This window comes from Perca fluviatilis, chromosome 1, assembly GCF_010015445.1.
Source record: "Perca fluviatilis chromosome 1, GENO_Pfluv_1.0, whole genome shotgun sequence".
Lineage (NCBI taxonomy): Eukaryota > Metazoa > Chordata > Actinopteri > Perciformes > Percidae > Perca > Perca fluviatilis.
Genome location: NC_053112.1, coordinates 13,444,656 through 13,471,741, shown reverse-complemented (window position 1 = coordinate 13,471,741; position 27,086 = coordinate 13,444,656). Strand labels below are relative to the sequence as shown.

At 41.6% G+C, this 27,086-nt stretch overlaps 1 protein-coding gene across 1 annotated transcript in view; it reads left to right on the top strand.

The window, feature by feature from the left end:
* LOC120558389 (zinc finger protein GLIS2-like) overlaps nt 1-27,086 on the top strand; it is a 46,120-nt gene that overhangs the window by 2,818 nt on the left and 16,216 nt on the right. The window contains exons 2-3 of the mRNA XM_039799369.1: nt 21,698-21,886; nt 23,643-23,836. Coding sequence (XP_039655303.1) covers nt 21,721-21,886; nt 23,643-23,836 — 360 coding nt within the window. The 5' untranslated portion in view covers nt 21,698-21,720. The remainder of the gene's footprint in view (nt 1-21,697; nt 21,887-23,642; nt 23,837-27,086) is intronic.

The window sequence follows — 27,086 nt, the reverse complement described above, 5'->3', positions numbered from 1 at the left end:
TTTTTGAAGAAAACTTTCAAAAATTAACAATAATTGATGGCCCCCCTGCAGTGACTCGGAGGACCCCCTAGGGGTCCTGGACCTCCTTTTGAAGATCTCTGTTCTAGTGTATAGCGTTTTTTATGTAAACGTGTTTTAATGTGTCCTGTCTGGATGTGATATGATGTGTTTTAATGTACCCTTTTTAAAAGCAGATTTTGCACATGCAAACCATTACCAAAAAAGTAGACAATAACGTATTTTCTATTCTATAATACCATTGTGCAAACTCCCAAGTGAAACAGGTTGGGTCATTTGTGACCACAGGTTCTCCACCCCCATGACACGACTGCCCATCCTCATCCTCCCTAAAGGATGACACCTCCCTATAAGAAAGACTTCCTAGCTCCAGCTGCACTGATTTTTATGCTTTTGCTTGAACTGTAACTTGATGGGGTCCTGGGAGGCATGGCAGGTTAAGGGAGTAACCAATGGGTGTGTCTGAGATGCATCATGGTGGTCAGGGTGAAGAGTTTTTGAGAATGTGGGGATTTTGTGTGACGGCAGCGATGTGCAGGTTGCAGGCTCGTTGCATCATGCTGTTCTCTAAAGGTTGGACAGACGCATGTGGATGGATTTTAAAAAAAGGCCCGGAGCCAAGCAAACTCCTTTCCTGTTGTTGTTGGGTGCGTCTGCCTTATTACAGCCCACTTCCACCCACACTGTCTGCTGCAGGGTGGGAGTGTTGCTCATGCATATGGCATATGTGTGTGTGTGTGTGTGTGTGTGTGTGTGAGGAAGCAAGAACAAATTATGAAAAAGGGAAGACCAAAAATTATTGAATAAAGAGAGTAAGAAAAAAACTGAAGTGAAGGAACAAAAGAAGAGAGAAAGAAAGACACATGTTAAGGAGAGAAAGAAATGGGCAAAGGAAGCAATTGGAGGTAGACAAAGAAAGCAAAGGAGGCAACAGAAAGTAAAAAGAAAGTTAGGGAAGTATGGGAAGAAGTGAAGTAAGCAAAAACAAAAAAGCAAAAGGAATAATGGAAGGCGCCCTGGTGTCCTAGGGGTTCACGGCGCCCACCAACTGCAATGGCTACGGTTTGAGTCCGGCCACAGACACCTTGCTTTCTGTCATCTCTCTACTAAAGGCATTAAATGCCTTAAAAAGTGCTAAAAAAAGAACGAATGAAACAAAGAATGGCAGAAGGAATGAAATAAGTAATCTTGAAAAATAACAAAAAGATAAGAATGTGGAGTAAATAAGACAAAAGTGAAGAAATCAAACAATGGAAGAAAGAAGGAATGATAGAAGGAAGGAAACATGACAGAAAGTGAGGGGCAAATTAAGGGAAGAGGGGAAGAAAAATAGGGGAAGGAAGCAAGGGGAGGGAAAGAAAGCAAATAATGATAGACATGTAAAATAAGTAAAGTAAAATAACAGTGTAGAAGAAAAAAGAAGGTAAAGTGAGAATAAGGAATGAAGGAATGCAGCAGTGAGGAATAAAGGACAGAACATTTAGCAGAAAAAGAAGGAATAAAAGGAGGCAGGAAGAAAGAAAGAAGGAAGAGAAGGAATAAAAAAAGAAGCAAAAGAAGAAACAAAGTAAGGCAGTCAAAGAAAGAAAGCCAAAGGAAAGAAGGAAGGAAAAAGAAGGTGACGTGAGTTAAGAAAATGAAAGTAAATGAAAAAAAGACCCCCAACCCAAACTGATGGTGTATATAGTTGAACATGGAGTAGAGGGAGACCTGCGCTGACTCTCCTCTTCCTCCTCCATCACTCTCCTCCTCCTGGTATCTCCAGCCCTCGTGCTATCTCCAGTCGGAGACCCCCCACCAAAGCCCCCTGTGTGGCTGCTGGCCTCGGCCCTCCGTCGTCTCCATACCCTGCCTGCTGTTTGCACATGATGGGTTCAGCGAGTTCAGCTCAGCTATAAAAGCACCACTCCCCCATGTTCTCCCCGGCGGCAGAGGCAGGAGTTAGCAGGCCACGTATGGGAGGAGGGCAGGAGGAGGTGGGGCCTTTGACAGGTTTTGTTGTGGGTTTTTAATTTTATTTAGGATTTTCTTTTTTTTTTGGACTTGTGTGATTGTGATTCTTCTCTGAAAATGGTCCAAAAAAAGGGACTTTGAAAACCAAAAAAAACTCTCCTCTCCTCTCCTCTCCTCTCCTCTCCTCTCCTCTCCTCTCCTCTCCTCTCCTCTCCTCGTCGGCTGGTTGTGGTATCGTTCTTGGGCCCAGCCCTGGACCAGACATTCATTTTTCTCCTCTTAGTTTCTAACCACTAACTAACCACTGGCTCCCTGCATCCCCCCCTCCATCTTAGGAATGTTTTATTCACCTCCTCTCTCTGTCTTCCTTCTCTGATTCTTACATGCTAAAACTTACATGCATCCGTGCCAATATCTGCAAATCAACAGGCAAATGCACACACATGCTTTGAGCACACAGCTTCGCCAACACGCTGACACAATACAGTAAACACACAGACGTGCACACACACATTTTGACACACAAAAGCCCCCCCCCCCCCTCCATCAGTATGTGCCGACCACCTGTGAGGGTACACACACATCCATAAACCTCCCTTTCTTCTCCCTCTCTTTTCCATTATCCTCCCGAGAGCGCAGGGCCGGGGCCTTTACTTCCAAACCAAACATAGACCAAATTCCGCAAACTCCACCCCTCCATCACTCCCCTACTCCCTCTCTCCCCCTTCTTATTCTCCTCTCCCCTCCCTCCCACTCGCTGCCTCTTGCTCTCTTTCTTTTTGGTCTGTGTTTGAGGAAGGAGGCAAACGAAATACTGGCCTTCACGAAAAAAGGCCCGACAAAGAGAATGAGGGAACTGTGAGCAAAGAAAGAGAAGAGAAAAATGGATAAAGACAAAAAAAAAAGATGTCTTGGCAAGGAAGGGAATTATGATTGTAAAGAGGGATCAAGTGCCATGGCAGATGAGCGTAGAATCCGAATTGGACTTCTTCTGTGTCCCAGTGGTTCATAGATGTGGACTACAATGGATAGACTGTTAGCTTATTTCTCTTCTTCTTTCATCACTCTCTTTCCCTCATGGCATCTTTGATGATGTTGACCCATTGCTTTGGTGTCAGCCTTAACACGTTTTTAGCTCCACTAGGTCTGCAACTACTGAATACTTTGATGGTTTTTAACCGGATGGTTATCTCTTCAAAGAATAATCATATAAAATGTAAGAAAATAGTAAAAACCCAAAGATATTTAGGCTCAAACAGAAGTAATGATCACATTTGAGAATCTTGAACCAGCTTAAGACATATCAGCACTTTTCTCCACTTGATGATTTAATTGATAAAGTCACCATGTTTGGCAAAAATGATTGCATTCATTTGAATTATGGCTATCGGTACAAAACAGTGACACTATTAATACCCTGACAGAATACTGTTGGGGGTGCTAGAAGATTGGTGGCTTGACCACTTGTTAAGTTAGTGCAACCCAGTGGTGTAGTCTGATGTATTGTAGTGGGTGTACTGTCCTGTATATATATATATGTATATATGTATATATATATATATATATATATATATATTGGCCAGAATCTGCCTTTGGGGGAGGGGGGGCCATATCATAGTAGGGCGTCTGGGCGTCCTCCCCCAGGAAAGATTTGAACATCAATGACTTCATTTCCTGTATTCGGAGACACTTTAATGCACCGATTCAAGGTGAAATGACCTATTATTATTATTATTTAGCCTATGTGAAGAAGAAAAACACAGATGACGTAGACTACACCACTGGTGCAACCATGCTGGCAGACAAGAAAGTTGATGTTGGACAATTCTGTGAATCTGCGTATAATGTTCAACAATGTCTATAGGTCTAATGCCTACCTTTTTAAATAGCCTATCTCGCATTCTAATATCTGATACGTGGTTCTGATAAGATTGTTAATGTCAAGTAAACTACCCATCCACTATACCCCATCGTCAATATACTTACAATTTGCAATCATGTTGTGTATGTGCGTGTCAAAGTTTACCAAAGTTGAGCTCTACAACTTCACATGGACTTACCTTGTAGCAGAAGGAATCTGTTAATCACTGCAATTCCATAAAAAAAAAGAACTGATTTCAGTTAAAACCTTTGCTTTTTTTTAATACAGGACGGGATTTGGTCCTCCTCTCAATACTAAATTGAATTATGCATTCAAGTCAAATGTCAACTTTTATCTCTACTGATTCCCTTTATATCCGTCTCTCTCGCTTCATCTATCTATAATGGTCACTGATCGTGGCCTCGGTTGTTCTCCCCTAATCTCTTGTTTTCATCAACTCCTTCCTCTACCTTACGGTTGAAAAACACCACTCTGTTTTTTTAAAGCCCAAATTAGGTTCAGCCACTTCACGCAAAGCTAAAGAATCAGGGTTAAACTGGTAAGTTATTTTCCCCAGTGTAAGGAAGCCAACTTAATGAGTACTTGTTTAAAGGAATTTAGAAGTAAACTATGCAGTTTATTTACCTGTGCAGCAGCTCCCCCCCCACCTCAAAAAGGTGCTTGCTGACAGGATGGAAACGCATTAGTGGATTTGATTCTGAAGCTCCCCTTTGAAGTTGAAATGAGTACATATGGGATTTTTTCAAATGGCATGCATGAAGACCACGGACTACCAGATTCATAATGTCTCTATGTCTCTTAATTCTTCCTGCTCAACTCGCCGCTGACTTTTTTTCCAGCTCGTTACTCTGTTATTTGATGGAGCCTTTTTCCTCTCTCTCCCTCTTTGTTTCCCCAGCTAGAATGAGAGGAACGGCCTATACAGTACAGCTGGGATTGGTTATTATTTACTGGCTTGGCTCGTGCACGCACGCACACGCACACACACACACGCACACACACACACACGCACACACACACACACACGCACACACACACACACACACACACACACACACACACACACACACTGGAAACAAGTTGGGTGAATCTGCTCTGCACGTAGGAATGTGAGGCGCATGTGTTTGTGTGTTTTAGGTCTGGATGACAGAGGGAATGAAAGAGGGATGGCGAGGAAGACAGAAAGAAAGTAAAGAGAAAGACAAAACAGGCAGACAGAGAAGGAAAATGAGAGGCAGAGAAAGAGAGATTGATTTCTGGAGACTGCTCTTGGCCTCGTCCGTCTCGCCTGTCAACTAAGGTTAAAAACACTTTTCTCCCTCAGTCTTTCTGTCTCTCTCCATCAACTCCCCCTCCTCCGCCTTTCATTTCCTAATGTCCCTTCCCGCTTTCGTCATCCCCGTCTTCATATTTTCAACACTAACTTAGAATATCTGCACTCGATCCCTGGACCTCGCCTTCGCCCTCCTCTCCATCTTCAGTCTTTCTCCTTCCCTCGCCCCCTCAGAGGGCGGCGGTGGATGAAATGATCGGGGAGGGGGAGGGATCTGTTGCTCGGCCGATGGCGAGGAATTACAGGGAGGGAAAGCAGAGAGGAGAAGTGGAGAGGTTTCTGTGTTGACCTTGTCCCGGTGCCAAACGGTGGGATGGTGGTTGTGGTGCAAGGGATTATGGGTGGGGGTTATGAGCGAGGAGAAGGGATAGAGTAAGAAATAAATGAAGAGACTAGAAGATCTACTATGTCTGTGGAAGTAAAAAGAAGAAAAAAAGTGGCGTTACAGGAGAATAATACAAACAAGTCTTAATTTGGTGGCTCAAATAAAAATTGAATATGGTTAAATGGCTGAAAAACAATAAAGAAAATCGCGATGTCCTTCAGTACATCCCAGGACCGGAAGCAATGCATGAATTAAACTATGAATATACTTTAGAGCTGTATTGATTTATCTTTTTAAAGGCTTTAGACCCTGAAATATTGGCTGGCAGTGTCTGTTAAAATCATATAAAAGGACACCTCAGAAAAAGATCTAGTCAACAGTTTAATCATTCTAAATCAGTGCACCAAGTACAGTATATTAAACTGCAGTCCAACGCAGCAACACTATAGCTCCTTGATTGTTCCCAAAACCTGATGAAACAGACTATGATGACTTGATTATTTTGGCCACGTGGGAGCAGCAGAACAAGCCTAAACACAAAATTGACATATTATCACTACATTAAGTTGTTGTGTTAGCAAACAGTTGCCTACGTATGCATTCAGAAAACACTCAAGTTCACTCTCCTTAGCTCTGTTTTGCTCTCCAGTTCCTCTCCAATTCTGGCTCTTTTGCTTCACGTCAGCTGTTTGGGCAGAGTTAGCAACTCCTTCAGCTGCACGGCTTCCGCGAAGGCTGCCCGCGTGTATCCTCGGGTATAGCAACTCGATGATCCCTCCTCGATGCTTGGACCTTGGTCCTCGGGGACAAAAATAAGAGTTTTGAGACGGCCTTCACCGAGGAGGGACAGAACAACTTCCGGTTCAGCCGAGGACCGAGGAGTCGAGGAGCTATCAAATAAAGGGGGGATGAGATTCAGCCTGCGTTCACCAGGTAGTCACTAACTTTGTCTGCCTGCAGTCTGATACTGGACAGGCAGCGTACAGTGGGTTTTACAGAGCTTTCTTGCTGAAAACAGCTGCTTGTGTGGCTGGAAGCGACACTATAAGAGTGGAGGGAGAGAGCCAAAACAGTAAAGTAATAAAAAGAGCTGAAAGATGTCACTACGAGCGACCCCTTTTACAGTACATGCAGTCATTTGATCCATTGTTAATATTAAGTTAAGTATGATTTGCTCCCATTTATAAGTGAATGTAGAGTGTTTCTGAAAAAAAAGCTCAGTTTAGTTTTCCTTTATGGGAAAATGATTAAAACTAGTAGACTTTAGCCGCTTTCCGACCGGAGGGATTTTTGCAGTTCCTAGAACATAAAATTCCTAGAACCCTTTTTTTCTCGTGTACTGACTTGACCAATTTGGGGATTTTTAAGTTCTTCTGGCTGCAGTTCCTGTAACTCTTTCAGCTCCTACTTCAGAGCAGGGTCTTTTCGCTGTTCCCTTTTCAGCATAGGGACCTATAGGTCAACGAGGGTCGGGTTTCCGGTACAGACAGACCAACAACGGGACAATTTTCGCCATCTTATTCATCACTAAATTCACTTCTGACAACGTTTTAGGCGAGAAATGAACTGTTTAGATTTCGAATATAGGCAGTCTTGTGAAAATTGATGCCGAATTGACAATTTGCTTCAAAGTTTTCGGAGTTGAGAAGCTCCATGAAGTGAGGCGACAGCCGGCAGGCGCCTGCCCCGGCCGCTAGCTCGTTGCTCGGACAGTCCTGCTCAGAGACCCCGCTGTAAGCTGGAGGTCTCTCAGACCGCTCTCGTAAATAAGAGGCTTTTATTTCGCCGTTGACGGTTCGTTTGTTTAAATATCACAACACATGTCCATCATAAGATTAACGGGAACCTGTGGTTAACTGTCTTTTCGGCGTTAAACTCCACAAGCGTGCCCTGCGGGCTTGACAACCTCACTGGCCGGCCGTCACACACACACACACACACAAACACACACAAACACACACACACACACACACACACACACACACGTGCACAGCGCAGCAGGCAGAGGCGGGGGAGAGAGAGATAACTGTTTCTCTTCGGGATACTTGGAAAAAAGGGTTTTGGGGGAGAGTAGTTAGTAGAAGTGCTTAGAAGTGGACTTTTCCTATAACTCCGTTCCTGTAACTACTTGGTCGGAAAGCGGCTCTTGTTGTCCTCCTTGAGGGAAGAAGCCTCTATTTACAGGGAGTAAGATGGTTCATCCAAAATAGTATCAGCTTGAAGCTTGTATGTCATGACCATACATGGCTAAGTAGTATTATCATTGTGAGCTAGAAAGGGATAAAGTGGGATGAGGTGGGTTTATCCTTTATTACAGCCCTCCCGCATCACTCCACCGACCCCAACTGATCTTCTCTCCATTTGTACAGCTCCCACTTGACTCTAAATATTTGTCTTCTGTGTCCTGTTTGGTAATTGCATATACTCACTTAGTTACAGAAGTTATCAAAGTATTTTGCATGCGTAATTCATCAATTTCTGTCAACCTGCCAAATGTTCTCAAGTTTATACATTTTTCCAGAATTTCATTCGACAACAGAGATTGTGACCGGACCTCTTTTTTTTTTTTTTTTTTTTTTACTGTGTCATGGCTGCTTTGCAATCTGGACGTTTGGAGTTTCTGTCATTGGAAAAATAAAACCATCTGTTAAGTATTAACATATTTCAGAAGGAAATGTTATGCTTTTAAATTGTCATCTAAGACAGGAAGAATAAGCAGCTCTTCCTCAAAAAAAAAAAAAGGCCCAAATGCAACTTCGGACGTATGAAAGTTGAGAGAACCCCTCTTTCGATGCAGAAGTAGAATACCAAAGTCTTGTGTCCTTTCTGATGTTTCGAAGCATATACAGCCCTAAAGTGGCTGCTATAAACAAAACTCTTTCAATAAAACCCATGCATGAAATGAGCAGCCAATTGTATTTTTATCTCAGAAAAATCTAGTCTAACTGCTGCAACCCCTTTTCAAAAAGTCTTGCAGTGAGAGACGTACAGTAAGTCTGGAAAGGGCCTTTTTCTAGCGAAGAACTAAATAATCTCGGTCTTGAGAGATTACTCCCCCGCTCCCCCTCCCCTGACAGCCGCCACACCACTCCCCTCCTAAATGGTAAAGACGCCAGTGTCAGTGCGAGAGACACTGCAGGCTCTACTGGTGGCTATTGCAGACTTGCTCTGCAGAGTTGCATCACTTAGCGCTGCTGAGACACGAGAGAGAGAGAGAGAGAGAGAGAGAGAGAGAGAGAGAGAGAGAGAGAGAGCCAGAGGGAGAAAGAGGGAGGATAATACCGAGACAAATAATGGGAAAAGTGTGAGGAGAGGAAAGGGTGGGAGCCCACGTCTGACTCCCACAGTTTCTGTCTTTCCCTCCCTCCTTTCTTCTTCTCTCGATTTTCCGTTTTCACCGCCTGCTCGCCCTCTTGTCTCCCAAATACGTTGCCATTTTTCTCGTCCTCAGAGAAATTCACTCTCCAGAATGCTGGCACTGAGAGCACGCTGTGAATCACAGCTGGCACAATATAAAACAGTGGTTCAACACATTCAAAAGCTGTGAACACTGACAGTAAATTTCCCTTCGCTGCCGTGGCGGCAGAAAAACCACCGGGCTGCAGTGGCGGTGGTTTTGTTTTTGTGATTTGTGTTTGAAATGTGATATTGTCATTACTGTTTCGGAGGATCTAAGTATGCTCGGGCCCTTAAAAACAGTCAAAAACGTTATGTAATAGGAAAAACACTTAACAAACTTTTACGTTGAAAAGAACCATTGCTTGTCTTCCGTCTTTAAAGCAAACCTTTGCCTCCAAGAACTACAGTACGTTTGGCTTGTCTCCATCTCGCCACTGTCTGTGTGGTAACAGGAACCCCCTGCTGTTCTCTCCATGCTTCTCAACCCCGCACTATGTCCTTTGTTTTTTTTTTGGTCCATTGAAATGTTCATGGATATTTGCTGTTCAAACAGGTGTCCAGTTTAAGCCAATTCCAGCCATTTTCCATTAATGCACCTCGGCCTTTACAGTCAGTCTCTCTCCTTCTGTCTCTCTATGCCTCCAAGTCATACAAACAAAGCCTCCTGTCATCCTCACTGTTATTGCAGCATTGTGTAATACCTTATAAGGACGTGGGATGGAAAGATCAAAGGATGTAACCCCTAAAAAACAAGAGCTGACATCATTCCTGGAGTGATGGACCGTCTTCTATCTCTCCTCCTTCCCCCTGAAATCCATCCTCTTCTTGAAAAAAATCACTCTTAAATACCAACATTTAATAAAACAAGAGTTCATTCTCCAATCCTGCTCAAGATCTGAGCAACTTGAGATTCTATCTTTGTCTTTTTATAAATTAGATGTATTCTTTGTTTAGAAGAAGGCGAGAAAAAAAAAGACAATGAGGTGGAAATGATTAAAATATACCCTGAAGTCAAGAATGACTGAGTGATGCCATGTGTTTTCTGCTACAACACAATAACTACAAATCAAAAGAAATTTGGAAAGCTCAAGAAACGCTCTGGAGAATAAAAAAATAAAAAAAATAAAAAATGGGAGAGAAGAAAAAGGAGTGGGAGGTGCGGAGGGCAGCGGAGAGGGGAGGAGAACAGGAGAGGTATGCTTTGCTGGAGGACTGGGAGAGGAAAACCACAGGAAGGAGTGAGAGGGAGGGAAGTAGAAAGAGAGAGAGAGTGAGAGAGAGAGGAGTATAAAAAACAGAGAGGGAGAGGCCAGATCAGGGCGCCGTGGAAGCAAAAGTTTCCTGTAAGAGGGGGAGACTCTTTCATATGTGTGTTAGTGTACGTTACACCAGAGGGGGGCATCCACTCTGTATGTGTGTCTGTACAGTTTTACATATAATTGAGTGAAAAAACTCTATGAGAAACTTCTATGAGAAACTAAAAGTGAGGTTTTGTGTGTATTTGCATGTTGAACGTATATGGATACATCCACATACATATGTATTTGGATGTGACTGAATGTATGTAGGCCTGTGCTTTTGCTGCTTTCCTGAAGACATAGGGGCATCAGCATCACTGTGTTTGTATGTATGATCTCCTTTACATCCATCTGTGGGTAAAGAGTTTAGTTTCTGCTTATGTTCTAAGTGTTAATTAATGTTTATTTGCATGTGCAAGTGTGTATGCATGTGCAAGCTGCATTACACAGAATATGGGTTTGTGACCAAACATATAACTGCACATGTACTGAGTGTGTGTGTGTGTTTGTGTTGGCTTCTATTGCTGTCTTTGTGAAGACCAATTTCTGTTGTAGTGAAGGCATTTCTGTAAGGTTAAGGTTATAATTAGGTTTAGATTATGTTAAAAGAGAGGGGGTAAGGATTGGGGTTAGGCATTTAGTTTTGATGGTTAAGGTTACAGGCTAGGGAATGCAATATGTCAGTGAGGGTCCTCACAAGTATACAAACACAAATGTGTGTGTGTGTGTGTGTGCGTGCGTGCGTGCGCGCTACTCCTTACATGTGTTTAGAATATACACTATACTGTATGTGGCCGTGTGTGCATGCATGTGTGCACAAGTACACGTGTTTGTGTGCAAGTGTGTGAATAGCCAAAGTATGTGTTTTCATAGGCAGTCGGGGATCCATAAGAGGGTCCGGGCATGCTGCCCAAACGCAGGTCATTGAGGGAAAGGAGGGGGAGGAGCTGCTGGAGGTGGGGGGCTCACGTGTGGTTATGAGTTTTGCGCATGCCTGCTGGTGTGACTCCAGTCTGCATGCGTGCCTGGATACATATGGTCCTGTATGTGCGTGCCGTCACAATAACTCTGAATAGCAGCGTGTGTGTGTGTGTGAGTTAGAGAAGTCAGCGAGGTTGCTGTGGAATGTGAAACCAGTGTGGTGAGGTAGCTGGCAGGCCAGCACAAGGACCTAAACACTGACTTCATTGTGGTTTAGCCTCTGCCTCATATTATGTCGGGGGATCCTGTCGGTGATTGTGGAAGAATTTGTGGTGACAGCGAGTTTAGAAGCTAAAGAGGTGTACATGTAGCTGGAAAGTTGCCGGTTTTAATCCCAGATTGTGTATGGAAAACCAGCCAGTGAAAGTAAATTAAGATTGCTCCTACTGCCAGCTATCATTAAAGAGCCATATAGTGAGACACCCAACAGAGGTTTTGCAGTTGTGTGGCAAATCTACTCGCAACCTGTCTGGCGCCATTTAGGAGCTCCACTGGAGGCAAATACTGGCTGAATATATAACAACTGGCTAGAAAAACAGATATCTGAAGATAAAACATTGTGCTGTGGCTGTAAAGTTTCCCGTGAAAGCGAAAAGTCTGCAAGATAAGGTATCCAAGGTCAAAGTAGAGCTGGGCGATATGGAGGAAATAAAATATCACGATATCTTTGACCAAATACAAAAATGTCGATATTGCGGTGATGTTGTAGGGTTGACAATTGGTGCTTTCACAAAATCTTTACACAATGAGATTTTTGATAAATAATCATTCATAATGTGGATATAATAACTAAGTGGGTAAAGGCAAATAATAGAACAGCTACAACAGTCTGGTAAATACAGAAAATTGCATCACTTTAAAAGACAAAACTTGTGTGTCATATTACGATATTTCGATATCAAAAATTTAAGACGGCATCTAGTCTCATACAGTATATCGATATAATATCAATACATTGCCCAGCCCTACGTCAAAGTTATAGTTTGACATTTTGGGAAATACATTTATGTGCTTTCTTGCAGAGAGTTAGAAAAATGGATACCACTCTTAAGTCGGAGCTAGAAAGTGATTAGCTTAGCTTATACAAACTAGTTAAACGCCTTATTAACGGCGTTAACGCAAACCCATTTTAACGGCGTCAATTTTTTTTTATCCCGAGATAAACGTTCTTTTTGGCCTAACAAACTTTGTAGTTTTTTTCACATGCTGTTGCAACAACTAGTAACGTTAGAAAAACTACAACACCACACCGGATCTAGCTAGACCGGAAACAAACCAACAGGCACGCCGCACAAACAAACGTGCGATTAATTGCGAGTTAACTGACATTAATGCGATTAATCGCGATTAAATATTTTAATCGTTTGACAGCACTAATACAAATAGAAATGTAAAAAATGTTGTCAAACTGTTTATTAATCTGTCTTGCAGCGTCTCCTTCAAAGCATATCTTATAGTATGAGCTTTATAGTACACTCCTCATACTGTATACAGTAAACAGCAAACACATATCTTTTAAAATTTCTGTGAGTCTTGTTACTTATCTGCCGACTGACTGTATAAGCTATATCACTGACTTGTAAATATCAGATTTACAGATCCAGATGGTGAGTGATGATACACTGAGCAGGTATTAGACTTACAGAGATTATCTTGAAACAAACAGATGACTGAGGATGTTCCAGCCGCTCTCAGGTGTGAATGTTGTGCAACAGCGCGAGTGAGAGGCTGAGCGTTACTGAAAAACAAGAGTGCGTGTTGTGTCAACTTTCACACCAGCTGTCAAGCTTTTTTTTTCTCCCCCCGCAGGTTTGGTCCACTTCACTGCACAGTTTCCACCGCTTTGGTTTCCTCCTGTGAGATTTGTTTCCCTTTGAAGCAGATATCTGGTTCTTGAGTCATTCGGGTCTAACAAGAACTTACGAGTTGAGTCATGGACCAGGGTGGCTTTTCGTCCCATGCTTCACCCAGAGTATCATAGCACGATAGGGTGGAAAACTACTGCAGAATCTTGTGAAGCTCCTCAGTCAAGCTCCACCACAGAAATGTAGAGAATCGCAGTAACAAACCCACATCATAATGCTTCTCAGAGGTTTTTCCCCCTCAGGAGCTGAGCAGCCACTACAACTCACAACGCAGAATTGGACCCTGCTATCACTCTCAAATTAACGGAATGGTCTTAGAATACATGGACGAGAACAGGACAACAGCTAAATCTGATGTCAGGATTAAAACAGGCCTATCATTCCAATTATGCTCAGTTGAGAAATAAATGTATACAGAAAATCTTCTTTCTAAATCAACTCTTGTTTTGTCCTCCCATATAAATAAACCCCTTTGTTAGACCCTTTTTTCAACATTTTTCAAGGATATAGACTAATGACCAATACGCCTCATTTATATAAAATGATACCGATTTTTGTAGTTAAAAAAAAGCTTGGCTCTCTTCTATTCAAGTGTCCCAGTAAGCCGTGGCAGTGGGAGAGTGACCCAGCATACACAATAGCAGAACCCTCAAACTAAAGCAGATAAATGGAATCAAGCAATCATTAATTGTATCATTTCCTTCCTACTGTAGTCAGGTTTCCATCAACATATTTTTATCGCATTTTGAAGAATTGCATTAGAAAATGTTGATGGGAATGGCAAAATTCGCAAAAAAAAAAAGTCCTCAAATTCGCATAAAAAAACTGTTTTTACGCTCGCTTGAGGTGATTTTTGCATTTTTCGAAAGAGTTAATGCGCAAAATGGGAGATGGAAACTGCTTTGCCGAATAAGTTGTGACGTAGCGAACATGTAGCTCACATGACTATAGTCCCGGTATCCATCGGGTGGGGGAAGGATCGGGAAATGGGTCCCATCCAGTGCGCCGTACACTTGTGCCACAAGGTGCGTAGTGGAGTTGCGGTGCGCTATTGCCTGTGGCTCAGTGTGACGGGGCACATAGCTTCCGTCACGGTAGCGATGCGCTACCTATTTTTTTTTCTCTCAAAGACTGAGTGTAAAGGTTGCCTGTATATGTTTGTTTAGCGTGTCAATATGTTCTGTTTATTATCACACTGTTCTCAAATCATCTGTTAACCTAGCCATTCATCAAATTCCCCACAGTAATCCCGTAGCTTTCTTGTGCACATATTTTAACATCCAATACTGCTGTGATGTATATGCTATAGCCACTACCATCAATACATCATACTCTTATTGTTTAAAACCATGCAATTTACTTCACAAACATGACCGGTTATAATAACCACGCAACACATACGTCTTTGTTAACTACGTGTCGGTTTATTGAGTTTAAAAGGTAACAGAGGGTAACATATAATCTTGGTGTCTTACCGGTGTCTGCTCTTTGTTGTATAAAGGAAAGTTCTTCTTCTTCTTCTTCTTCTTCTTCTTTAGAGTTTAACGGCAGTTGGCATCCAAGTCGTTGCATTACTGCCTCCTATTGGTAATTACCCATTACCTATTTATTCATGCCAATACATTATACTATAATTTCCTAAATAGTCCAGTGCCTTTCAAAAACGCAAATAAATATTGCTTTCCATTCATGGTAACTCCATTTTCAAGGACATCTGTAAACCTGAGTTCCACTAGACCTAATTCACGTAATCCAGCAAACATGACCCCTCTCTCTCCGATATATTTCCTGCATGACATCAAGACATGCTTCACTGTCTCCATTTCCCCACTCAAACTGCAATGACCAGTCGGATGTTTTCCCAATATAAAAAGTGTACTATTTAACCTACTGTGACCAGTTTGCTGATAATTACTTGTTCTTGTTGGTTAAACCCACTGTAACTCACCCCTCCTTGGCCTACCTTAGCTTGTATCATATGCAATTGTCTCCCTTTATTTCCACCATCCCAATACTGTTGCCACTGTTTGGAAATTTCTTCCCACACAATGCTTTTCCCCTCTGATTTTGATAGTTTAGTATTCAGTTCAACACTACCCTTCTTGACCGCCTCCTTTGCCAATTTATCCACTCGCTCATTACCTGGTATTCCTGCATGAGCAGGGACCCACATGAACACCACTTTCACACCCTGATCAACGAGCCTTGAATTTGTAAACAAAATTTCATACACTAGTTCTTGGTGATTCCTGGCTGATCCTGATTTGAGACTCGACAGCGCTGACACTGAGTCACTACAAATGAGTACACTGCGCACCATCACCTCTTCCACCCATCGTACGGCTAATAGAAGTCCAAGCATTTCAACTGCATATACACTTAAATAGTCTCAAGTTCTCCTACTGACTCCAGTCTGGTAACTGGGAATCACCACTGCAGCCCCCGTTGCTCCTGTCAGTAAATCTTTCGAGCCATCAGTAAAAATCTGTACATAACCACCATAGTTTCTATCTCTATAGTCGTAATATTCTTGAACTATGTCTACGGTCTTATTCCTGTGCTTGATATTCAGCAGCTCCAGGTTTACACAAGCAATATTCAGCATCCAGGCTGGCATCACAGGCCACAGAACCGTTGAGCAAAATTCAAGTCCTTGGACTTTCATCTGCTCTGCTATTTCCTCGCCTATCCATCCAAAACTTGCCTTTCACTCTTTACCCCTTTCCCAGCAATTCTCCAATACCTTCTTAGTAGGATGCCATTCATCATGCCCTTTTAAATTTATCCAATAATTGGCCATAAGCTGTTTCCTACGGAGCCACAACGGCATTTCACCTGTCTCAACTTGCAGAGCACAAACTGGTGCAGTTTTCATCGACCCCAAACAAATCCTCAGAGCACGGGCCTGAATAACATCCAGGTCTGAGAGTACAGATTTAGCCGCTGATCCATATACAATACTGCCATAATCCAACCTTGATCGTATTAAGACTTGATAAATATACTTCATCGATGTAAAATCAGCCCCCCACTCCAATCCTGCAAGACATCTCATAACATTGATCACCTTTTTACATTTACTAACCACCTGTCTAACATGTTCTTTCCACGTCAGTCTCATATCAAAATACACACCTAAATACGAAAAGTATCAACTCTCTCCAAATTATTTCCATATAGTGTCAGATTACAACACGAGTTTCTTCCTTGTAAAGAACATAGTTTTAGTTTTTTCCACTGAAAATTTAAAACCCCATTGTGTTCCCCATTCTGCAACTCGTGTAACTGCATCCTGCATTTTCTTAATCAAATAGTCAATATTTCTCCCTCTTTTCCACATAGCTCGGTCATCAGCGAACATTGATCTGCCTATGTCCATCGGAATATTCACATACACATCATTTATCATAATAGAGAAAAGCGTCGGACTCACTACACTCCCCTGAGGTGTCCTATTTTTAACAACAAACATGCTGGATACCTCAGAACCTATCTTCACTCGTATAGTCCTTTTATCCAAAAAATCCATTATCCAATTGAACATATTCCCCCCAACTCCGATCTTATGTAACTTTATTAGTAGCCCCTCAATCCATAGCATATCATAGGCTTTCTCAACATCAAAAAACACTGAAACCACTGTTTCTTTATTTACTTGGGCTTTCCTTATCTCATCCTCTAAGCACACCACTGGAGCCATAGTGTTCCTACCTTTCCGAAAACCACTTTGATAAGCTGCCATCATGCATCTACTTTCAATACAATGTACTAACTTCTCATTTATCATACGCTCCATTAATTTACAAATGTGTGAAGTCAATGCAACTGGCCTATAATTCCCAGGCCTGCTTGAATCTTTACCTGGTTTCCTTATTGGCACAGTTAGCGCCTCTTTCCAACTCTCTGGCATTTTACCCTCCTCCCAAACTTTGTTATATAACAACAATAATTTCTCCAGGCCATCAGAACTTAAATGCTTTATCACGCTATAACAAACCTCATCTTTACCAGGCGCAGTCATACCCGACTTATCCAGTGCTTTCCCCAATTCCCCCATACTGAAAGGGGCACTCAGACCATCACCATCACACTTAACTTTCCTGCATAACGCCTCCATGTTGTCTGCTTTCGTTTTTCCTCTGCCTCTTTTCTCATCTACAGACAAATTATCCGAGCTATGCACTTTAACAAATGTAATTGCCACCAACTCTGCCTTTCCCTTATTAGTTACTGCTGTCACATCCCCTTCAGTCAGAACTGGATAACTCCACTCCCTTCTATCTCCTCCCATCTTTTTTATCATACTCCACACCTCACCCACTTGCGTTGTGCTACCAATCGTATCACAATAATTCCTCCAATGTGACCTTTTTGCATGTCTCACTGTCCTCCGCACTACAGCCTGAGCTTGCTTGTATTGTATCATATGCTGAAAATTATGAGTTCATTTCACTATTCTGAAAGCCCTGTTTCTATTCCTCACAGCTTCCTTACACTCATCATCTCACCAGGGCACTACTTTCCTCGTCTTAGTACCTTTACTTTTGGGAATGGATTCCAATGCTGCCAATATTATACCTTGCTTTATGTAGCTGTCAAGTGTCGCTATATAAAGGAAAGTTTGCCGCGATCGTCAGGTTTAAATGACGCTATGACTTCCGGGGCAACAGGAAGTTACCCTGAGTTTGGCTAATTAATTTATCAGCCGTCAATATATCTTGTGGCTTTGTGAAATGTTAGTGTCAATCATATAAATAATATTCTGTAAATTTCTAGCTTTATAGATATATTAATTTTGGCTGTATTAAGCTTTTATTGTCTACTTACCTGAGCCAACCCTGTAATGTACTGTCATGTTGGTATGTATGTACGTATTCTTTTTTTTTTATATAAAAGTGTAACTTTAGTTACTGTACACATTACATTTTACTTTAATTACTTAATACTCATTTATGGAAATAATGTTTTAGCTGGTATACTTTTACATTTTGGGACTGTAAGTACATTTTATTATTATTATTACTCCAGTAGTTGTGAATAAGTTGCTTGCCCCCTTGCCTTGGGTAATTTGAATTCCTACCTGCCATAGCCATATCATTTTAAATGTGTTGTACTCCGTGGTTTAAGGAAATGTGTGTACCTTCCGCTGATGTTGAACCGTCACTTTTAGTTATTTATCCTCTGTTTACCACAGAAACTACACTGTCTGGCTTCATGTGGCTCATTGTGTCATACTGTAAGCCACATCGTTTCAATGCTGATGTAATGTGATCTGTCTGTGACTAATGTTGCTGGAATTATTTCACAATAATTCAAAAGCCAAACAGATTTTTAGAACAGTAAACAACTCAAATGATTCAGCAGTCTATAAAAGAAAGACAGACATTTTTATAGAGAAGATGTAAATGCAGTTTGCAAGAGTTTTCCTCGCACAGTCACACTGCGTTGTCATCATCACTTCAGTTCTCTACCTTGCACTGATGTCAATGGCAGATTGGTGCTAAAATAATTCTACTTACCTCAGTGTCGCAAGACTGCCATGAGGTTGTTTTGATTACAACTGTAGGTAGCAGACGTGTTTTCACTGATGGATCAGACTTGTCTCAGTCCACTGTGAGGGCGGGGAGGGACTTCCTGTAGCGGTTAACACCCACAAGAGACCTCTGGATCCCTGTCAGAGCCAGAAAGATTGACAGAGCATGTGAGAGTCATGGGAGGCATGGAGCAAAGAACAGTGTAATTGGTAGATAATAGACTGCAGTCCTTTACATTAATACCTACCAAAAAGTGATTTTATACTTCACTTTGTGACATACAGTACAGGCCAAAAGTTTGGACACACCTTCAGTTTCCTTTTTATTTTCATGACTATTTGCATTGTAGATTCTCACTGAAGGCATCAAAACTATGAATGAACACATATGGAATTATGTACTTAACAAAAAAGTGTGAAATAACTGCAAACATGGCTTTTTATTAATAAGGAAAAAAATTCCACTAATTAACCCTGACAAGGCACACCTGTGAAGTGAAAACCATTTCAGGTGACTACCTCATGAAGCTCATTGAGAGAACACCAAGGGTTTGCAGAGCTATCAAAAAAAGCAAAGGGTGGCTACTTTGAAGAATCTAAAATATAAGACATGTTTTCAGTTATTTCACACTTTTTTGTTAAGTACATAATTCCATATGTGTTCATTCATAGTTTTGATGCCTTCAGTGAGAATCTACAATGTAAATAGTCATGAAAATAAAGAAACACATTGAATGAGAAGGTGTGTCCAAACATTTGGCCTGTACTGTAAATTAAGTCAGGACTAATGAAATGTCCTGTTTGGGAATTTTGGAGATTTTAATGCACTCTGCTAATCTGAACTGCTAAGATATCCCAAGTGTCTAAGAAATGTTGTCCTAATTATATTTTTTAATTCACATTACACTGTATATATAAAAGCTTAATGTATTAAACTAGTGTCCTAATCAAAGCTAACTTGAAGCAGAAATGTTGATATTGGAGCAAGGCAACCTCTGCTGACTGTTTTTTTGTCTGTTTAGCATTAGCTTAGCATTAGCTTTTTACACATATCAATGAAAAGTATGCTTTAAAACAACTAGTAAAAGGGGCATTAAGATTTATTATGATTATGACAAAACATATGACAAGATCATTTGTAACACAAAGCTTATTTAAACCTGCTCTAATTATTAGTTTAATATGGGACATAATGTTGCAAATGGGGCAAATGACTAAGTATAATTTAAAAAGGTGCCATCCATAGTGTAAAAAGTAAGAAAAATCAACCGACTCTATGGTTCCCTTCAACTTTATGGAGCTTTTTAGCGTCTTTCAACTCATTGTTTTGGTTTTATGGCTCATAGCTTTACTGTTTTGATTTACTCTCACTGCTCGCATAAGTATCATTTTCAGGCGCAGCAGGCAGCTGTTTTCAGCAAATAAGCTCTGATCAACCCGGTGTACACCACCTGCCCAGTGCCAAACGGCATTCAGGCAGACACAGCTAGCGCCTATGACTATGAGCGATAATGGAGAAATTTCCTTCATGAGTTGGCGGAGACCAAAAACAGAGCTGGCGATAGTGATCTCAAATGAATGTACATGTGTTAATAGGAAGTGGTTTGCTAACAAGTTAACCATATCAACTTTGTAAGGTGACAAACAATGATGTGTTTACAGCTTGTGTGTGCTGCTGCCAAGTGGCCAAAAATGAATTAATGCTGGTTTAAGCATGAATCCAAAAACACATTTTTGTGCAAAAAGGAAATGTGCAAAATTAAAAAAGACAAATCACTGATGCCTTCAGAAACACATCTACATTGACATGTCTCGCAAATCAGAAGCGAATCAACATAGCTGAGGGCATTCGGTGCAAAGATCTGAAGATAACCTAGATAAGTGCCCATAACAAGGACTGTTTCATTACTGATAGACTACATTAAACATTCAATTGAAAATAGATATTGATAGCAGAGATGCTCTCTGAACTAGAGCCCAAGTCAAGTCTCAAGTCTTTGAGCTAGAGTCCAAGTCAATAGCCAATGCTGAGCTAAATATGTTTGCTAACCTATCATGGTGCATTTTCACGTGCTTGATAAAATTAGGTGTGGTTGAGCCACAATCTTGATACTTTTGTTTGGGCCTTGTTTTATGAAGTTTTTAAAGCCAAAGCTTATGAGGAATGGCACAGCAGCTTCCGGTGCGGTCAACATGTTTGTTTGTCCTCTCTCACATTACATAGGTAGGTAAGTTATGCAGGGAGGGGAATAATATTCAGCTCATCAGACGTTTCCTAAAAATAAAGATCGTTCACCATTCCCGCATCTCGAGTCTGAGTCGAGTCTGAAGTTACTGTGTGTGTAGTTTCGCTTTGCCAGGCCCTCCTTCACAGCGCTGCAGAGGAGGGTCTGGTTAGTCCACACAGCATTACGGGATGAGAGAAAAACATGCTCTGGTTTATTGGCATTTCTTTAAACCAATCACAATTGTCATGAGCCACCGTGCCGCTGCAAAATAACCAATAATAGTTTTGGTGGAACATGTGTACGTTCAAAAGTTGTTTTAGTCATGCAACAGAAAACTCAGATTGGACAGAATCATAGTCTAGCTAGCTGTCTGGATTTACCCTGCAGAGATCTGAGGAGCAGTTAACCCTAGTCCTCATAAATCCACCGGAGTTTAAAATTCCAACACAGGGAAAGCAGAAGGTAATGGACATCCGGCCGAAAAGAGTGAAATCCGGCGGAATTTCCATCGGCAACAGAGCAATCCCGGAAGTGACACGTCGTGGATATAGACTAGCCCGGCAGTTACTCTACGTTATGTATTACGTGTTACGTAGGTAGGTAAGTTATGCAGGGAGGGGAATAATATTCAGTTCATCAGACAGTTCCTAAAAATAAAGATTGTTCACGAGTCCCGCATCTCAAGTCCGAGTCAAGTCTGAAGTCTTTTGAGGATGAGTCTCAAGTCAAGTCTGAAGTCTTTTGAGGATGAGTCTCAAGTCAAGTCTGAAGTCACTGTGTGTGCGACTTAAGTGCGACTCAAGTCAGAGTCTCAAACTCGAGTCCCCATGTCTGATTGATAGTTTATTAACACTTGACTGCACCATGGTTCTCTCTCCTCAGGTGGGCAGGAGCAACCAGCAGCCATGCTGTCATTGGACGAGCCGCTGGACTTGAAGCTTCCCAAGGGACGGACAGATGGTCCAGTCAAATTAGGAAAGAGGGCTTGTTCTTCCTCTATCTGTGCCCCTCTCAGCACCACACGACCACGCCTGCTATGCACAACCTTTCCGTCTCCCCCCTCCTCCCCAGGTAAGAGTTAACCAAGTAAATGGAAGCCCGACACACAGTATCAACAGACATATCAACAAAGTCTCCATCATTTCTACCCTCTCTCTTAAACAGATGCATAGGTGTAATTTACAGGGGCAACCCTCCCCAAAGTGGCCAGTGCAACCCACCCCAAAAACCTATATTATAACTTCCTTTACATAAATAAAGACATTTGCACTATAACTTCATGCAGAAAAATTCACCAGAATGCAGGAAATGAAGTGTTTGACGTTCAAAATTTCAATTTTGCTCTAAAGTGGAGATCTCAACCCCCCCAAAGTTGAACCCAAAGTTACGCCCTTGCACACACAACGTGTCTTTGCTGATGCCATGTTGCCATACTTAAGACTGATAATGCAATAGAACAGTAAGTGGATTCTGTGTTCTCACTTTCCCAGTAACTTAATATTGTAAATCTAATGAATGGTAGCTGTCCTCAAATAGACATACATTGTTCCCAGATTTGTCAGTGTGGCTCAAAACAGGAAGAGTGTGACATTGACATGAAGTGACCTCAAAGATAACCACAAAATGGCCTCTGTGGCAGTCAGAATGGACAGTATAAGTTCATACTTAACAGCCCAAGTGCTTGATAATGTGCAGATTGTCTAATGTGTGTTTACAGTATGGCTGTTATTGTCTAGTCTCTGTGTATTGTTGTTGTTTGATAATGCCATTTTTGCCCTCTCATTCGTGTGCCTGCTATGATCCTCTTTGGTTCTGAGTAGCTAAATCTTCCCAAATGGAGGCACAAGGACGTCATGGGTCCTTCACGTATTTTAGAGTTTTCTAACAGCAAGATTAGAAAGCTGTGCACTTAAAAGCAATATTAACCAATATAATCGAATCAACAACTACGTGGGCTTTTTAACATGTTCCTAACAGTGACTAGCCAAGTTTTTAATCCAACTCGTCACCCAATTTTTGAGATTTCCAACAGCAATATTGGGCTGGACGACTGTGCACATTAAAAAGCATTATTAATCAACAACTCGTTCACTCAACTTGTCTGGTTTCTCTGAGGTTGGAGGTACCCAAAGTGTAGTCTGGCATTGCCAGACCTTCCTCCACAGTGCTGCAGAGGAGGGTCTGGCTAGTCCACACAGCATTCCGGGATGGGAAAAAAACGTGCTCTGGTTTATTGGCATTTCTTTAAACCAATCACAATCGTCTTGGGTGGCGTTAAGCGCAAGACAGAGACATGGTGCCTCTGTAAAATAGCCTCGGGAAGGAACTTGTTTTGGTGGAACGTGTACGTTCAAAAGTAGTTTTAGTTGTGCAACAGAAAACTCAGATTGGACAGATAGTCTAGCTAGCTGTCTGGATTTACCCTGCAGAGATCTGAGGAGCAGTTAACCATAGTCCTCAGAAATCCACCGGAGTTCAGAAAGCCAACACAAAGAAAGCGGAATGTAATGAACATCCGGCCGAAATGAGGGACATCCGGCGTAATTTCCGGCGGCACCTGAACAATCCCGGAAATGAAACTTCGTCAATATAGACTACCCAAAGTGTAAGGGCTCAAACCAATTCGCGGTTGCATAATGTAGCCAAACAGTATTAGTTAAAATATCCAAATGTACACAAACACCAACTTTTAAACCTCAGTTATAAGCTGAGTAGGCTACCTACAGTAACTAAAATCCAACACTGCTTATGAGTCATTATATGGAAAGCCTTTACTTCAGTCTGACGAATATAACATCATCCGTTTTAACTCTAATCTCCAATCTAGAGTCCCAGTCTTCCCCTCAAGAACGACCCGGGTCCTGCTTCAGTCCTCCAGCCATGGACCTCAGCCTGTCTCCCTCCTCCCGCCATGCCTCCTCCCTCTCCCCGTCTCCTTCCTCCCCCTCCTCCCCCTTCCCTTCCTCACCCCTGGAATCCCCTCACTGCAGCAGCAGCCCTCAGCCACATCTCTTCTCACGGGTAAGTGCAGGCGTTCGCACACTGAGACGACACCAACAATAGCTTTCCAATTATGAACATATTGTTTAATACGTCTTGTTTCAACCAATGTCTTGATATCTGTTGAAAGATAATGAAAGATAATTGAATGACACTTCAGTAATTGTTGCGCTCAGACTCAATCTAGACTGGAAATGGCGCAGGTGCAACGTACATTAAAACACAGGACAGCGGTTGATATCCAGTAATGTCATTTTATAAAATCATATCAAACGGGATAATACATTCAGCTGTGCCTGCTGTTTCATTAAACAAAAGCGTAAGAATAATAGATAAAAAAAAAGTAAAAACGAATATTAAGAATAAGAAGTATAAATGTCTGTGGGCCTTGACTTGCATTTTTGGCAGGTCCTAATAATAAGGTCCTAATAGTTTCTGAAAAACTATTACTAATAGAAATGTCTGTGGCCCTTTCTGATACTAGCTGCTACTGTTACACACTATAGGGGAACACACACTGGTGGCATATGACAAGGGCCATCGCGGGTTAAAGGAGTAGTGACATTTTCGGAATTATGCTTGTTTGCAACATTATGTTTGTACTCTAAACGTGAAGCTACGGCTAGCAGCCAGTTAGCTTAGCATAAGGACTGGAACCAGGCTAAAGCAGCTAGCCTGGCTCTGTCCAAAGATAACAAAATCGGGCAACCAGCACTAAAGCTCATATTTAACATTATATAAGCTAATCAACTTCTTGGAATATGCCACTGTGCTACAGACTGATCTCAATAAGTGGCGTATGTATGCCATTTTGGAGTGTTATTAAGACGCATAATCACTTTTTAGTGTGTTTATCAATGCTGTTTGGCCTCCATTGACTTACATTACATTCGTTCTCCTGAGAAAAGAATGGTAGCGAGTAGTATGAAAGCCCGAAAATCGGCATAGGGAGGTTGGTTGGGGTGGTGGATGGGTCAAACAACACAGGACTTTCACCCAGGAGACCGGGGATCGTGTCCCACTTGTCACGTTTCCTAAACCCAACCGTCGCTTTCTTCTTTTCCTAAACCCAACTGTGCCGTTGTTGTCCCGCGTCCCGTTATTGTTTTCCTAAACCCAACCCGTCCGCTGTATACACCGTAGACATACACGTGGATAGCTGGCGTAAACATACACGCGGATAGCTCAAAATGCGTACACATAACAAAAAGTGGCATGTATATTTATGCGAAGTCATGATATCACGTTGGCTATTCACCAGCCGAAAATGGCACTATAAGCATGAAACAAAACAGTGAAGTTGCAGTCGGAGAGCTAAACAGTGGGTTTAGGCGTGTAGGTGTGTATCTTCAGGTCAGCAGTTAATCTTATCCATAGGCATGACCACCGTCTTTTCAGAAGAATCCAACCAGCTACTGATTGTGGCTGAATGTGCTCCACTCTTCTTCAACAGGATTGAATTGAATTGGGATCCTGGGAGTGAATCTAATTTGCTGGTGCAACGTCTACACACAGCACACAGCCGTCCACTGACTCTGTCTAAATCAAATTCTAGCCATGCTTGAGTGGTAAAACATGAAACACACTGCTTCTTTTGTTAGAGCATCTGAGTCTCCTCTCTTGGCACGGATTCATTTTTTAGCACATAAAAGTACCCATTTAAATTGTCTAAAACATTAGAAGTGGAGTTTGAGACACACTCATTATGTCTCCCAGACATATTTCAAAGATTTCTTTGAAACTGTTGACAGCAGCTTTGTGTCCATAATAATTCACATAGCAGATAAGTATGAATTTCCCTTCCAATTTCTAACATGCAGACTTTTAGACCATCTTTAAAAACAACCCTGTCACCTAAAAAAATATGTTCCCATATAACTAAACTGCAGTCTAAATTACGTTTAGAGGGAACCATATTTTCTCCCAGGACATGTGTCACGACCTGGCTCAAAGGTATGACAAAAAAGGGGGAGACACACATGTATTTTCAGTCAAATCAAATTTATTTAAAGTAACCAAGATAAATGTGAATTCAGTAAATCAGTAATGTGTGTAATGTATGGGTGTCTGTAAATGTATCAAAGCTACAACGCAAAATAACTAAACCCAAAATCCAAACAAACCAAACAACCTGGAGGAGGGGGCATGATTACTCAGGCACTCCTATTTATTTAGACAGGTGAGCAATCAATTGCTCCAGGTGTCACTCATCAGTCCTCATTAGCCAATCCCCAGAGCCCAGCAACCAAAGGGACTTAATAGGCCTAGGAGCCGTCACACATGTTTGTTTCAACACGTCCTTGTAGCAGCGACGCATACGTTGTGAAGCGGTCGCACTTTCAAACACAAGGTTAACGTTGTGAATCAAACAAATCTGCTTGGTTAGGTTCAGAAATGGATAATGGTTTGGATTAAAATAAGCATGTTTTGTTTTGTAACTTCTAAGTTAGCTTTGTGATAAATTAAGTATGTTAGACACGTGACATAAGTTACGTATACCTACGTGAGTTAAAATAAGTCAACGTTAACTTGAATTGCAGAGGGTTGCAGAGAGTGTTGATATTTAACCTAAAACCTACCTTTTTAGCCATGCCTTTTATTAAAGTTATATCTACTTCTGGTCTATTTTATATGTAGTTTGTTTAAGTTAATTAAGATAATTAATTGTATCAGTTGTTTTTATTCTAGTTATGTATCTGTATTTTATGTTTTAACAATTTATAGTTTATGTTCTTATTAGCCATTGTTCAGAGCTTTTATTTTTTATTTATTTATATATTTAAGTATCTTTTTGTTGTCAGTGTCTTGCCTCTGGTGTTTCCTCACATATGATGGCATTTCCTCAGTTAGGTTCAGCTTGTTCCTGTTTTGAATGGCATGGGTGGTTGGGTAGGTGGGTGAATGGGGCCGAGAGGTGGGGGCAGTTGTATTATATGTGTATATGTGTGTGTGTGTGTGTGTTTGTATGTATGAAAAGCACTATATAAATAAAGTCTGATTGATTGAGGCATGTTGAGCCCCCACAAAACGTAGCAAAACCTTTATTTAAACTTAAATCGTGGTGCATTGTGCATCCTGTTGTGTGGGCAAGTGCTCTGCCTTTTTAATATCACAAGTTCACATACATGTCGCTGCTGATTGGCTGACACCTCTGGCACACCCACCAAACAAGAGAAAACATATCTCAGTTTTGGGAGTGAACGTGCCCCTGGTTTCCAACAGGACAAACAGCGTTCTCCTGGGTGAAAGACCCATGTTTGTATGACCCATC